Source organism: Temnothorax nylanderi, unplaced genomic scaffold (genome assembly GCF_030848795.1).
Source record: "Temnothorax nylanderi isolate EJ_2023f unplaced genomic scaffold, tnyl_v1.0 TNYL_tig0023_pilon, whole genome shotgun sequence".
NCBI lineage: Eukaryota > Metazoa > Arthropoda > Insecta > Hymenoptera > Formicidae > Temnothorax > Temnothorax nylanderi.
In genome coordinates, this window is record NW_027249085.1 from 809,340 (window position 1) to 824,292 (window position 14,953).

The 14,953-nt window shown below is 39.3% G+C and overlaps 2 protein-coding genes across 3 annotated transcripts in view; both read left to right on the top strand.

The window, feature by feature from the left end:
- The first annotated feature begins 124 nt into the window (after nucleotides 1-124).
- On the top strand, nucleotides 125-4,151 carry LOC139769644 (uncharacterized). The gene is made up of 8 exons (XM_071700905.1): nucleotides 125-300; nucleotides 574-955; nucleotides 1,136-1,231; nucleotides 1,660-1,877; nucleotides 2,094-2,175; nucleotides 2,657-2,782; nucleotides 2,900-3,074; nucleotides 3,329-4,151. Exons 1-8 carry the CDS (start codon nucleotides 277-279, stop codon nucleotides 3,585-3,587), a joined length of 1,362 nt encoding a protein of 453 aa, XP_071557006.1. The 5' UTR covers nucleotides 125-276; the 3' UTR covers nucleotides 3,588-4,151.
- A 468-nt stretch (nucleotides 4,152-4,619) lies between these two features.
- The window catches only part of Ror (tyrosine-protein kinase transmembrane receptor Ror), a 231,417-nt gene continuing 221,083 nt past the window's right edge, over nucleotides 4,620-14,953 (top strand). The window contains exons 1-2 of one of the 2 annotated variants that reach the window (XM_071700716.1): nucleotides 4,620-5,128; nucleotides 5,262-5,513. In XM_071700716.1, the coding sequence (XP_071556817.1) occupies nucleotides 5,444-5,513 (70 nt within the window). In that variant the 5' untranslated portion in view covers nucleotides 4,620-5,128; nucleotides 5,262-5,443. Of the gene's footprint in view, nucleotides 5,514-14,953 lie in introns of both variants that reach the window. The other variant, XM_071700717.1, reaches the window with a different exon arrangement.

Genomic DNA, 14,953 nt, shown 5'->3' on the forward strand with positions numbered 1-14,953 from the left:
ATAAAGATATACGTGCCATTTAACAATTAAGTGTCTACATTTACTTAATTCTGTATGATATCAACATTTATTTAAGTAAATAAATTCTTTAAAATTAAACATAATCATGTCATTGATTGAAGTTTTCAACGTATTTACTGTCTTGTTCGTGATAGGTTAAGCGAGGCTAAATCTTTCAAACATGGTCAAAAAACCGGCACCGTTTTATTCGAAAGAAACGATTATGGAAAGCAATGTTGGACAAATGATGAATTTACTATTCTTAGTAGTCGGAGGATGTTTCAAGATATTCTACCCAACGTAAGGCCAATGGAAGCATCTTACAAGAACTTTGTCGACATAAACTGTATTATAAAAGACAATATTTTATCATCATAAACAAAAAATTTTGAAAGTTCAATTCCTAAAGAGAATGTATCTTATTTATTTATTTATTTAAAAATAAATTTTGTAAAAGAGGTCGATATTTTTGGATTCCAATAAGAATTTAAAGGTAACCAGTTTTCTATAATGAGGAGTGAGTGCTCTTAAAGGAACGCACAGGAAGCTTTCTAAGATTTTCCTCTTCGCCAGGTGAACGTCATCGATCCCCAGAACGATCAGTACATAGCACACCTCATGGACTATTTTCACATATGCCTTGAGAGCGTACGGAGGCTGTCCGTTGGCAAAACGAAGCATTTGATGCTGAAAGCTCTGGCGGACAGTCTGGGCGGTTACTTGCGGGTCTACATCCTCCCCATCACAAGACACTCGTATTACGCGGGTAACATCAAGTATCGTAACGCGAGGATGCTGTTTGAGCTCTTCGACGAGCTGAAGGTCTTTCTACAGACAAACGGTGCCGGTTGGTCGAAGCCCAGCCAAGATCTTCCAAATATCAGGATTCCACCCATCATAATTACACCACCGAAAACGTCGGTTGCCTGTAATGGGCTTATCACGTATTCGGCGTGTAAGTGCGATTGTTAATCCTTCGCGATCCGAAGAAATTTCGAAAATGCGCATATTAAATATATATTACTTAATTTTGTAAGCTAATTGTAAATTGAAAACTGTATCGAATGCATGCATTGATTTGGGATCGCGAAGAATCAATCTGATTGTTTGTTGCTTTTTCCATAAATGAAAATAGCTTCCGAACGTGACAGCGGTGACTATCGAAGCTTCACGTTCAGAAAAAAAAGACGATCCACGATGAAGCGGGGACATTCGAGACGTGCGGTCGATGGTGAGAACGAAGGAACGAGTTTAACTTTGAACGACACTTGTATACTATTTTAGTATTCCACATGTGGCTGACACACGAATGAAAGCTAAAAGTAGTACAATATCATTGTCACCTAAAAAAAATAAGAAACTATTTTTGTATGAAAATCTAATTTACATAACTAATTAAAAGTAAATCAATATTTTATCTGTTCTGTAAAGAGACTGAAATGACCACTGAAAAATATTGTCTATGACAGCTGACAATTTTATATTACGGTTTATCTTTAATTTTTCAAATGCTGTATATAAGTACCAATTATTACTAAACTCTTTTATTTCGCCAAGGCTATGGTAACGAAGCTACGGCGAACGAAGTCACAATACCCCTCCCGTTCCTCGATAATGAAGCGGAGCCTAACAGGTAGTTATCGAGTGGCAATTTGTAAGAATGCCTCGGCGAACAAACAGCCTCAACACATCACTCTCTATCTAGCATCGCGCTGCCTTTCAAAACCGATAGCCTGCAATCATTGTACTCGGAAAAATCGGCTTTTGCCCTCGTCAAGTACTACATCGCCAGCGTCAAGTGCATCACTTCGCGATCGAACACGAAAACGCGGCTGCGAAAGTTCAATAAGGACTTCTATACCTGGTTGCAACAATCTGTACATCATGAGCAGATCATCAGATAAAATAATGATAATATAAATTACAAGATGTCTGGGAAAAAAATTCTAACATTCTCATACTAGAAAAATCATGTCATATTCCTTTTCCGCAGATTTTCTATTTTACAATTATTAACGCGGTTGTTCAAGATTAATTTGGACGAACCGCAAAAACTTTTCGCAAAAATCGCAAAGATACTTTTCGCATTTCAGGTGCGCCGACACCTGGACGACGAGAAATGGTATCCAGCATTCGGTGGTGTCCTCCGAGTACTGGCTACCTTGCGAGAATCGGGTAATATTTCATGACGGCCTTTCGTTGCGATTCGCCGCGTTTGAAAATTAACGAGACCGATATACTATTCCGTTTTAAGCGCTCGCATAGCTAAGAAACTGCAGCCTTTGCAACGTTTCTCTCACCGTGTTTGCAAATTCGTGCGCGATTTCATTGTGCGCTTTCAAGGGGAGTAAAATATAAACGCGTGTCCATTAACCCTTTGATGCATCTCGGGGATCAAAATGGCCTTGTGCATTTTGCTTCGCATAATTTTTTTATCGCGCATACGGCTTCTCGGAAAGTTTTGCTTTATTTTACAATTATAAAATCACGTTAGAAAAGATTAATGGACAGTCGTCTAGATTCTGTATTTGAAACTTAGGAGTAGAGAAAAAATTGATTAATTAATAGAATGATTGATTTAAAATTTTAAAGCTTAAGCTGTAACTTTCTCACAAACGATTTTATAGCATATTTTTTTTATGGCTTGATGTCTTAGATATCGGCGGCGATATTATGAAGAGCAGAACAAGCGGTACTTATCAAGTTATGCCTAAAGTAGGTACGGGACGTACGAGTCAGACGGACGAGAGTGCAACGTCGCTTTACAAAGGAAAAGGAGAAAGTAGGTTGTTCCCTCGTGAGATAATACGGTTTTTTCGCCTCTTCGCATCTGTATCACTTAATTTAATAGTGCCACTTTCTAACTACTCAAAGGACAATTAAATTGTAAGATAATTAAATTTGTGCCGGTTGAATTCAGGCAGTACAACGACACTTGGACCCACGGAGCTCGTGATTATAGCAGTGTTATCCGTACTGATGATGTGGTTATTGGTGGGATTGAGCTTAGTGTGCTACAGATTTCTCACCAAGCCCTCCGAGGGCTGTCCACCCTGCGAATCAAAGGCTACACCGTAAGTTAAGGGATCGCTTCCTTTCGCTTATCTATCTTTCTGTTTCGCATTATATCTGGCTTACTCCGAATTGCCTATACGTCAAATATCTAGTCTATATTAAATTGTTAAAGTTATCTATTATTTAGACGTATTATATAATATATAATTTATTATTTAAATTTGGAATTTTCTCGCAACATTTGCCGTAAATCTTTTGGAAAAACGAATGCTTGACGCCGTTATGATATTCAATCCGTTCTTTTTCTCTTCAGATTCGCGGTTCTCTACGAGAATGCGGACTACTGCCAACCAGATACGTGCCCCTCGAAGCCGTTGCGTAAGGGCGTGGTTGAAAAATTGAAGGAATGGTGGAGAGATAGGTTTGGACGGTGCCCAGGGGGATGCCAGGAGCACGCGGACGAGGAACGTTGCTTGGCCGCGATGAGTTACAGCAGCAAAGACGTCGTCAGCGATAGCAGCAGAATTTTTCCGTGGGCGTGTCTTTTTACGTTAATTACGTTACTCTGCTAGATTATTTGCATCAAAATAATATCTTTTCATTAATATTATTAGAATAGTTTCTGTAATTGTATATATTAATCGCGTTATACTATTTCGATTGCAATCTTACATCAGATTATTTTGTGATTAACAGGAGAAAGAAATACACTAAATCTACCTCCGCTCCGCAATTAGGAATGCCCAGGGGTCGCACGGTTTTCAAAGTTAATGATTGTGATTTACTTTATTATTTATTTGTTTAGCTAAATAGCCAAAATGTATTTTTGGTCTTTTTCAAGCGGTTGACTATTGTAGATTTCAAGAAATTAAGTTTAACGTTTTATAACATTTATTTTGCGCTATCTTCATACGATCTTTGTACAATTACGAATTTTTTCTACAGCACAGCGTTTGCTATAGTTCCGAAGGATCGACCACCTACTCCGACAGTCCAGCCAAGCTAAGATAACGATTAGACAATAAAAAATGATTTCGGACATGGGGATACGATATGTGAAAGAATTGTATTTCTCCTTTAAGATGTACCATTTAACTTTAGAACATTTGTACTAATAAAAACTGAAATTTAATAGACACGAACAAAACTTTCTAATCCCGCGTATAAAATCGCGTATGTGCGGCATCGCGGGAAGAAATGCGAAGATTGTTTTACGGCCCCCACGCCATGTCGGGCCATTAATCTAATTTCATTACAGCCGGCCGCGCCGAAAGCACCCCTGATGTTCCTTCGTTCGCAGCTCCTCTTTCTCGCGGTTCACGCGCGCGGCCAGCAACTTGTTGCGAGCGAGAGGAAAATGAAACGAAGAGCGACGCGACGCGACGCGACGCGACGCGACGCGACGTGGACGCCGGGTGGCGTGAAAGTGGGGGGAACGGAGCAGCGCGGCGGCTTTACGTGCGTCCCCACTCCCCCCACCAGCGCGCGCTCCGTGCTCCGTCGCGGATCGCGCGCGCGTGCGCGTCTCCCGAGCGACGCCGAGCGGCCGAGTCGAGGTCGCCGAGACCGCGCGAAGTTAGCGGCCGGCCGGCAGTGTCGTGCGACACCTCGGCCGATTCGTTGCGTCTTTCTGGGTGCGTGAGAAAGTGCGCGGGAAGTGACACGCGTCGCGAGACACCGGCTTTCATTGAACGAATAAATCATCGAGCGGACTGTCGAGCTGCCTTCGGACGACCAGTTGTAATTCAGTCAGCGAAGGTGAGTTGTTGAACGCGATCATGCACGCTCGCTGAGAAGGCGTGCTCCTTTCCGTTGGTGCGTCTTCGACAACCGATGACAGCGGACTTGTCAGCGTGACAGTTAACGCGTGACGTACGACGCTTTGTGACGGCTTTATAGGTGGAGCGGCATTGTGAGGTCGAGGAGGAACGATCCCGTTTCGTGGAAGGAATCGCGCGAGCATTGTGAACGTCGAGTCATTTGCGCGCAACAGTGAGACACACCGGTGCGCGGTGACGTGCTTGTTCGACGCGACCCGCGGACTGCCGGGACTGCGGCACTTCCGACAATCGCGACGAGGGACAGGAATTGTTGGGAGGATTTCGACGGATCCGTGAGTTTTACTTCTCTCCGATCTCAGAGTCCGGCGAGAGACGTACGCGCGCGCGAATGCCGAAACGTCGCGGTGTGATTCGCCGAGCGGCGGCGCGCGCGCATGCTCCATTTTGAAAATTTGAAATTTGCAGGTGACTCGCGTCGGCGGACGAACGCGCGCGCTTGAGATCGCGACATCGCGTATACGCCGCATCCGGGACTGTTCCTCGAGTATGTGCGCCACGGCGGGATTCTCGTGCTTCCTGGTGCCCGCGCGCGTCTCATACAATTGACTTTTGTGCATCGCGTCTTGTGCGTTTCGCCGTGGGACAACATGGCACGCAGGGATCACCGCCAATTATGCACGCTGTTCTTCCTGCTCCTCTTCGCGGACATCTTGAAAGGTAAGTCTTCCAACACTTTTCACGCCAACATTTTGGAGAATTGGAGCTCGAAAGGATGCGAGAGATTTCTGTCGTTTGATAAGCTGATAAAGTGCGCCGGACTTAACGTGATAATCGGGATTTTATGATCTTAGAGATATTTCTCGATTAACATTGATTTTTCTTTACAGTCGCTCATGTTGCGATCATATGTTAATTATACTTAACTGTAAAAGAGACAGAAATTGTTTTTTTTTTATTTTTTTGATGAATTTAATCGATTTTTCTCAACATATGTTTCGCAATCTGTAGATAATGTCTTGAACAACCTTAATATTTTCCGAATTCCATCACGAACTGTCGACAAACGATTCAGTAACTTGAACATTTTCTTGCTAACGACATTAATAAATGATATTAACGATAAGTGCGCCGTTACTTTCTCGCAGTCTTTCATTCGCTTTATCAGCGGTTTAATCGGGAGAGTTCTCGAGGCATACGATAAAGCAAACGTTTAATCTCCACTCGAAATTTGCGATTGGCCGAAACGATTCGAGGGTACTTTCAACTTCTGTTCTTCTTCATAAACATTCAACAAGTGGCGACAGGTCCACTGGCTCGTGTGAGTTAAGTTCACGAGAGCTTTTCAAATCGCCCCCGAACTCCGCGAGGACTTTTCTCGTCGTAAAATATCCAACTTTACTGCAGCGATCCAAAATACGCCTTGTTATACATGGTGTTTACGCATGTTTCGCGTAAACCTTCTATGAATAAATTATACAGATGTAATGCATGTATGTAAATTATTTTACAACATATATAATTGGCAGAAATTATTAATTTTAATAGAACATTTATTACAGCAATCACAACTAATTTTACATGCAACAGTTTATTAAAATTTCAATTTGCATTCTTATTTCGCAAGTCGTTATTTTGGATTTATATTCTTTTGACCGGTAAATTCCATTTCGCATGCAAATCGCTAAATTTTGTATCATTAATCGAGAAATTCCGATAATCAGAATGTTCTCTTGTTTGACTAAAATTCATAAATGGACGAGCTATCGAGTTATCGGCTAAAGGATTAAAGTAAAGTAAAGTTTTTCGACTGGAAGAGGCGCTCTCGGAGCTCTTTACTTATCTCGATAAGATATCTTTCGTAATAAAATATCGAGTTGTCGTTACTCGAATTGTTTATTGCGTGATTTTCGTGTCTACGTAGCAGCAGACGTTTCAGCGCTCGCAGACACTGTAATTTGTAAACGATTTAAAGCATTTCACGCCCCGTTAGCCAGGGTAATAGGTTCTCTTTTAATTACCGTCTAATGTACTTTTACCGTCTCCCTTGACACCCACTCTGGCCGCCTAACAGGCAACGCTTTTCGCTTATCGACGGTTGAGCCCAAGAGGCGAATTCTACGACAAGATCCCGGACCAATTTTTTCTGCCTTATTTCCTACCCCAAAGCAAATTGAAATTAAAATCGACGCGCTTCTCAGAATATTTGTGCTCAAATTAATAGAAGGATAAACGCGTCTTTTTTTTTAGCAACTCCATTCTTATAAAAAAGCAACGATAATTGCTTTTTATTTTTTTATGATATTTTACAGAGAATTATATAAAAAAATTATAATCTAACATTTTCGGAGATATTATATTAATTGATATTATCAACGCCCATTCCTTGGAATTTCACCATAAGTTATTAACATTAGTTATTTTCATTTCGAATGCATAGAACGTATAATTTAAAAATTTAAGCATAATATATTCGTTACGTGAGAACTTAAAAGAGAAAACATGTAGCAACATTATTCATGAAAATTGCCGCGGCCTTTGGTCTCGTGAATATTCATTAAAAGGTAAAAATAGGCAAGGAAACGATATATAAACCTGTGTTCATACACATATTATAATTTTTTATCGTATCGTATATACACCCTATCGATTTAATAACGCGATGGTGTTTAATGAAATTAGCGCGAAGCGGATGACTGGGCTTCTGCATAATATTATGGCTATGTTTATACAGGTATTAAATTTTAAAGAACAATTTCAATATATCATAAATACGATACACCAGCGGGTTTTATACCCGAGTTAGACTATTTCTTTAGCTATGATCGAGTGGATTCAGAGAGAAGGGGTTGTTCATAAAAATTCTTTTAACATCAATGCGCGCTAAATTCGTAGATTATTACGTCGACCGCTGAGATCGTAGCGATATAAGCCTCCGTTCTCTCTTTTTCTTCCATGATTTATTTATGCGTTCAAGTTTCGAGACGCGCGATTTTATTGGCTTGTAAATAACGGATATTATGCGCGGCGACGCATCCCCGCGTTTAAGGACTCCATCGGACGTTATTTAGAGCTCAAAGGGAACGGCGCGAGGCGTGACGGTACAACGAAATATCACGATGATGATGCCGTGCCGGAGAGGGTGAGGAAACTCGTAAGTCTCCCTCGTTTTCTTTTGTCACCGCTCACGAATTTTACGGGAGTTCTATGCTAATATATTACTGTCGGTAATTAGCAGCCGAGTCGTCCCATTATTTTTACCTCAGTCCTTCTCAATGCGAACAAATGCGCTAATTTATTTTAACTCGTGACTGTCAATGTGATGCTTATCATGCAGAGAGAGAAAGAGAACAGAATGATATATAATTGAAGTAAGATATATTTTAACAGGGAAAGAGAAATAAACTCCAGATTTATTAAAACATTTTTCTGAAAACACCCTAAAATTCGTAAGCGGTAAACAATTTTTTAAGCGGATATATACGATGAAAATGAATTACATTTTCTTGAAATAATATATAAAAGATAGTTGTAATAAAAGAAAATTATTGGGAATATATTTCAGCGTTCGACTTAGTTTCGAGCGAGCATTGGAATTCTTTTTTATCCCTTTTTGTTCTTGACAATCTTACTCGAGACTACAAGATAGCACATAACATTGAAACGTGGTGCGAATGCTATGTGCGGGCCGAAAATGATCATATACATATAGTAGCAGATCGTGATAGAATTTCTTTCCGTTATCGCAGTACAAAATCGTTATCGAATAGGTACATTATAATTCTTGTAAACAGCTGCATAAACTTATAAAATAATAGTTTGAATAAAAGTATTATTTAATTAGCACTTTAGAGTTCTTATTCAAATTTTATCTACTTTTTTGGAAAATTATTTATTCGTTAACTTTTTTTCAAATCTTTGATGTTAAAAAAAATTGGAGCAGAAAAAAGACAATGCTGCGTCACAATATCTTAATGATATATTACCACGCGTAATATAAATTAAGGAGTATTTCGAATCTTGATACAATGGGAATGATAATTTTTTACTAACGGTTTACTCCTCGATCTTGGCTTTGGCGGGAGTACAAAGCAGCGATGTACGCCGCGCGTTAGAAACGTCAACGGGCGAAAGCGAGAAGGAACAAGTCGTTCGCGAAAGGAGCGTGTAACGATCCGCGTGGCTTTATACTTCTTGCGATCGTAAATAGTAGCCAGGCGACATCCGTGAGGTAAGCCGTGTTGTATCGAGCACCGTGGCGAAACGCTTACACGGGAGGATTGGTATAATGGCGCGTACGTTTACTTCTGCGGGGTGCGAGGATGAGTAATTTACGCGGTTGTTTTTCATCGTATATTAGACGGGCGCCAGTTAACAGCATCGACGCGCTTAATGATAGATAAGCCCGACTGATTGTACATCGCTTATATTCGCAGATATGAGATTATCTTCCTGTAAATCGCGAATTGTGTGTGTGATCCCTTGCGTCCTCCTTCTTTTTATCTCCGTGATTTTTCTGAATAAGTTGACTGTGGCCAGGGATTCTTGCTAGTACAATATCAAAGTGTAAATACTGATTGTTTCTTTGAATACTGATGGTAACTGTATTACGAAAGTTTATGGACTAATTTTAAACATAAAATATCCAAAAGTGATTTTTAAAAATATATATACATTTTGAGATATAACATTACATTTCTCTTCTTATATTTTGTATTGAGCTGAAAGATCTGTCTTACAATAGAAATTAACACAAAGAAGGGAAATAATTAAATATTGACATTATTTTATAGTGAAGAACGCTTGAAGTCTGATCTACCATTCTTTATTGTCATAAAATTTGTTTCTCATGATTTATTATAACATATATTTTCGGAGAAATAAAAATGTATATTTACGTACACGATATCAAATGATTGAAATCGAGCAATTCTGTTTTCCCCCTGCTTGCCTTCTCGAGTCTTTCAGCGCTACATATTCATTGATATATACGCATTTTCATCGTGGCGGTACTGAAATTCGGGGACAAAAGAAAACGAGCGGTGCGTCACACCGTTTAAGCCACCCCCGCGTAAGCTCGTATCGATTTTAATTAAACTATAAATATGTATGGACCGTTAGCCGCGGGATGAAAATTCGAATTATCGCGTTGATCTCGCGCAAAGGTCCCCTCGGCGATTACGAATTCCCTTGCGTCCTAATACGCATGTATTTTTAATATATTATCGTTGTTAATAATCATAGACCAAGTCAACAACTAATACTGAATGCTGGGTAATTGTCAAATATCAATTATCTACAGATTAAATAGATACCGTATTTTTTCAAGTATAATATACGAACGCTTTCCAATTAGAAAGATAAAATAATAGAAAATATTCTTTTAAAAAACATTTATAGCGTCTTTAATGCTAATAAAATATTTTGTTGCTAAAATTAATTCTATATATTATACTATGTATTCCAAGAATAAGATATCATGTAAATTGCTTTTCCTACATTCAATGAAAATAAATGTAAAATCACTTGTAAAGTTTTTTAGAGGCTAACGTGAAGAAACACGATGTGTTTGTCATAAATATGACAAAAATGCATCAGGTCGACGTTCGAGTCGAATCGTATGTGGGTAGTTGAGTCTTTGGAGACTAAAATTCAGTCCGTGTCATTATGCCGAGTCATAAATTTGACGAAATCTCCAGAAGGAGCTTCTTCCACATTTCTTCCTCTCATGTTGCCCATATCGCGCACAATAGGAATGATCGCACAAAGAACCGTAGTCTACGTAGGGACGAAATAAATTCGAAGTATCTCGTCGCTAAAATATCGGTGCACTTTATCACTAACTCGAAGGAAATCGTATTGCACGATGGCGCGCGTCGCAGACCTATTGTTCTCGTCTCGTTCGTCCGATGAAGTTGAGACTCCCCTCAATGTTCCTTTCTGTCGACGACGTCAGTTTCGTAGGATATCAAGAAAAACGTCCATATGATGCTTATGAAATTTTTAGAGGGAAATGAATTGAGAAGGAAAGAGGAAGTTTAGCAGTAATTGTACCAGCATCGTACATATAAGATTTTTTTTCCGTATGTAATGTGTATATATATTGATTAAAATTTTCTGACTAACAGTTTTTAAATGGTCTTCCGCGATTTTTATATCAATTAATGTAATAAATATATTACGGATAAATATATTATAGATGATACATATTAACTTTCCTGCCTCGCGAAGAGAATAATTTATACAGTTCATTTTAATCATCAATTAAACGTTAATTTATTCAATGCATTTAATGATTATAATTGATGAGCTGCTAATAACTTTTAGCATCATAAAGCTAGGACGCAGCTTTAAAAAGGTTTAAACCGATTTGCGAGTTTTCTGCCGTAATAGCTTTAAACTGTAGCTCTTTTATTCGGGCAAAGAACAATATTTTTCTTTTGCTTCTGGTAACAGAATCATAAACGAATCACGATCACGACACAGTCTTGAAAAAACAGTCGAGCGTGCTACGGTGTCGCGCCTAGTAGTTCTTTTTTCGAGCTAAAGCACGTAAGGACACGTATTGAAAAGGAACGATAAATATCGACTCTATCCCCACACAAGGAAATATTTATACCTTCCGCAATGAACAGTCATTACAGACAGTTATAATAATCATAGGGCTTAATCGCTTTGTGTGAATTCTACAGAATACTTCGGTTTCGCATTTCCTTTTATCTATGGAATTTTTAATCAATTAGTATTTAGAGTTGATCTCGTTTTAATAATAATTTCAAAGTACTAATAGTTTTTATATAACGACAAAAGAGAATTAAAAATTTAGAGACTTTTATAAATTAATAACTTTTTTGCCAATTAGCACACTGACTGGCCACGTTATCCATATACGAGAGAAATCATTTTTATTCTATAAATATATCGAATTTTCCAATATGGTTTAAATGCTTACTGCTTTAGTGTTTTATTATAAATTATTTAACAATGTTATTTCTTTTTGAAGATGTACATGATTAAAACGAATATCACTACTAGCAGTGTGTGTGTGTGTGTGTGTGTGTGTGTGTGTGTGTGTGTGTGTGTGTGTGTGTGTGTGTGTGTGATTAAGAGATTTATTCTATTTATTACTAAATTAATCTAATCAATAAAGATTAAATCGATAATCATATAGGAAGATCCTCACAATCCGTAGAAAATCCTACTATGGAGATAAGGTCCTTAGAGCGATTCGCTCCAAAATTCAATGGACATCGGGGCTTGTATAGAAGAACGTTGTACGCTTGTGTGAGAGAAGGGGGTAAGATAAAGAGACTCGGGACGGAGTTTCTTCAGATTTTATCGTGGTCGAAACGTTAGATTACACTGTTTCGTCCGAAACAAATTGCTCCGGCTATTCCGTCGGAGTGGACTCTCGCGAGGGATTTCGTACTACTACGTTCCTCCTCCAAAGTTCCATCGCAGATAGTCCCTTGGTCCTCACCGGAGAGAGCCCTTTAGCCCTACCGCGGACTTGATGAGTCTGGCGGTCTGGTAACGCTTTCGAGACGTCCTTAGCGAAGGCCAGCCTGCTCGTTCTATATTTGCGAGGACATCGCGTCGCGAGTATCGCGTGACGGTAATAAACAGCAACGGGAATAAGCGAGTAAGAGGGAACAGCCGCAAGTCGGAGAGTCGCGAGTGGGAGACGACGCGAGGAGGAGGCGAGAGGGAAAAAAAGGAGAGAAAGGGTGGATGGAGAAGAAGGGGGTTGAAAGTCAGTCCGGAGCCAAAGTCAATGCCCGGCGAGTGAGGGCGTATAAATCTACGGCTTAAATTTAGATCGCCGCGAAAACGTCGTCTCCCGCTTCTATACGGTGGTCCGAGAGTCGGCCGGTGCTGCCACCGTAACGAAGCTATTTAAATTTAAAAAAAAATAATTTTTAATATTTTTTGGATAGTAATTTTGACATTTTACATTGCTGATAGAACAACGTCACTCAACGAACTGTTTTCGTATATGTATATTCCAAATAAGTACTATTTTCTTTTCAAAGAAATTGCCTTATTTTTCGTAGTCAACATTTTCCGAAATAAATTCTGCTTTTTACGTGAAACGTATTAACATATCGCCTTTAATTCCACATTTTTTCCCAGCTCTTTCCATTCGAAGGCGCTGCTTATTCGAGAGAGTGGCGATTGTATTTAAATGTACACTGAAGTAACCAAGTAGATAAAGCACACATACGCGTTCTCAACCATCTATACGAAGATTAACCAACGCAAATGCGAGGCCGACTATGAATCTCGTTTACGTTTGCATTCTAATCTAATACTGCACACCGTGTACATTCCGAGATTGCGGCAAAGTGCACATTCAAGCGGACAGTTTTCAGCGCGCAAAGTTGGCGGACGGAAAATGCTTGCTTCGAGCATCGTGAGTTAACATCTGCGAGTCATTTCGCCGCGTTATTTCCACCGGGCTTCGTCGAATGCGCTTCGCGACGTTCCTTTTGCTCGCGCTTTGTCCACATGAGAGTGCTTCCAAAGCGACAGATTTAATTATCGCGCCTATCTCCCGTTCGCGGTCGTCCACACGCTTTTTCTCTCCGCTTATACTCCTTGCAATCAATGGTACGCGATATTGCGTTATCCAAACTGGAACGAATGAGATCACCGTGTTCCTAGAATGATATCCGAAGTAACAGCGTAATCGGTATCGTTGTCCGATAAAGGTATACTCAGTACTCTTGTATACTCAGCATCACATAGATAATATATTTTATAGCTGAGAGGAGTATCACACACACACACATAGAAAATCTATGGAATATTATATTGCTGTAAATCCCGTTGTCGCGTTGCAGAATTAGGGAAACGTAATAATATGACGATGATAACGCGGAATAACAAAAATTGGAAATTCTAGTAGAGATCGAAAGAGAAAGAGAGAGAGAGAGAGAGAGAGAGAAGGATAGAAATATTTCGCAGCTATTGCACGTTTACATTACCATTTGGTGGGAGTGCGATCAAAAGCGCGGAAGGCTTCAATAATATCGGGATGCGTTTTCGTCCGGTGCAATATTCGGCGCGACGTTGTACAATATGCCCGTCCTCTAAAACGGGGCAGTATCGTTTCAACTGCAATTCATCGGGTGTGCCTTTGAATGCAACCGGGTAGATGGCAAATACGGGCGCGCGCGGGGGAAATACATCTATTTTGTTCTGATAACTTTTCTAAATTGCGAACGGCAATTTTGAACGAATCATTTATCAAGACTGATCGACGTATCTTATTTTTGCTGTGCATCAGTGATCTTTCAAGATTGAATCAGGTTTGCGCGTAAATAGAACAGAATTTAAATTTTGATAGATCTTATCAATTTTTTCACTGTAAAAATAATCGAGAGTTGTCTCTGTATTCGTGACAATGAAAACACGATGATTGACGTAATATATACTCGTAAATATTAACACTGAAAATCTAATTGAAATTTTAACAATTTTTAAACTCTAACAACGAAGTGTCGCAAATATATTTCAGTTGTGATGGCTCAATGAATTTATTATTCCGGTTCGCGAAAGTCAAGGTTCTACCTCATTGCATAGGTATATATGCGCATTCGCAGAATGTCCAGAGACGAATATATCGCTCGAAATTGCACGAGGCGAGCGCAACGAACGTGTATGGCGGACGGGTATACCGTGATTTAATTAATTAGCGCGAATTAATCCCAATTAGTGAATCTTGTCTGACGACTGGCAGGTGAGTGGGCCCTCTTCGTTATACGTGAAAGGTATGCCGGTGCTTTCACACCGAGAACATTGTCGAAATTCTCGTCTGTTTTAGTATCATGGCCAATAGGATGCAGTCATATTCACTGGTTAATATTATTTCGTGATTGTTAATCTTCTTTAATGAAGAAAAAATACTTTTAATAACGCTTAAGCGCTTATTAAATTTTCACATTTAATAAGTTATAAACCGATTTGAGATTTAATAATTTTAATAATAATATAGTGGCGTAAAATAAATAATATTGAAATAAATAATGGTGGAAATAAACAAAGTTTTAGAATGATGTGTGCAAGTAAAAATTTCCGACGCATATGTGATCGATACTTCCTTTATAATTGTCGATTTGTGGCTACGGAGGAATTAAGCGCAGTAAACTGAAATTAAT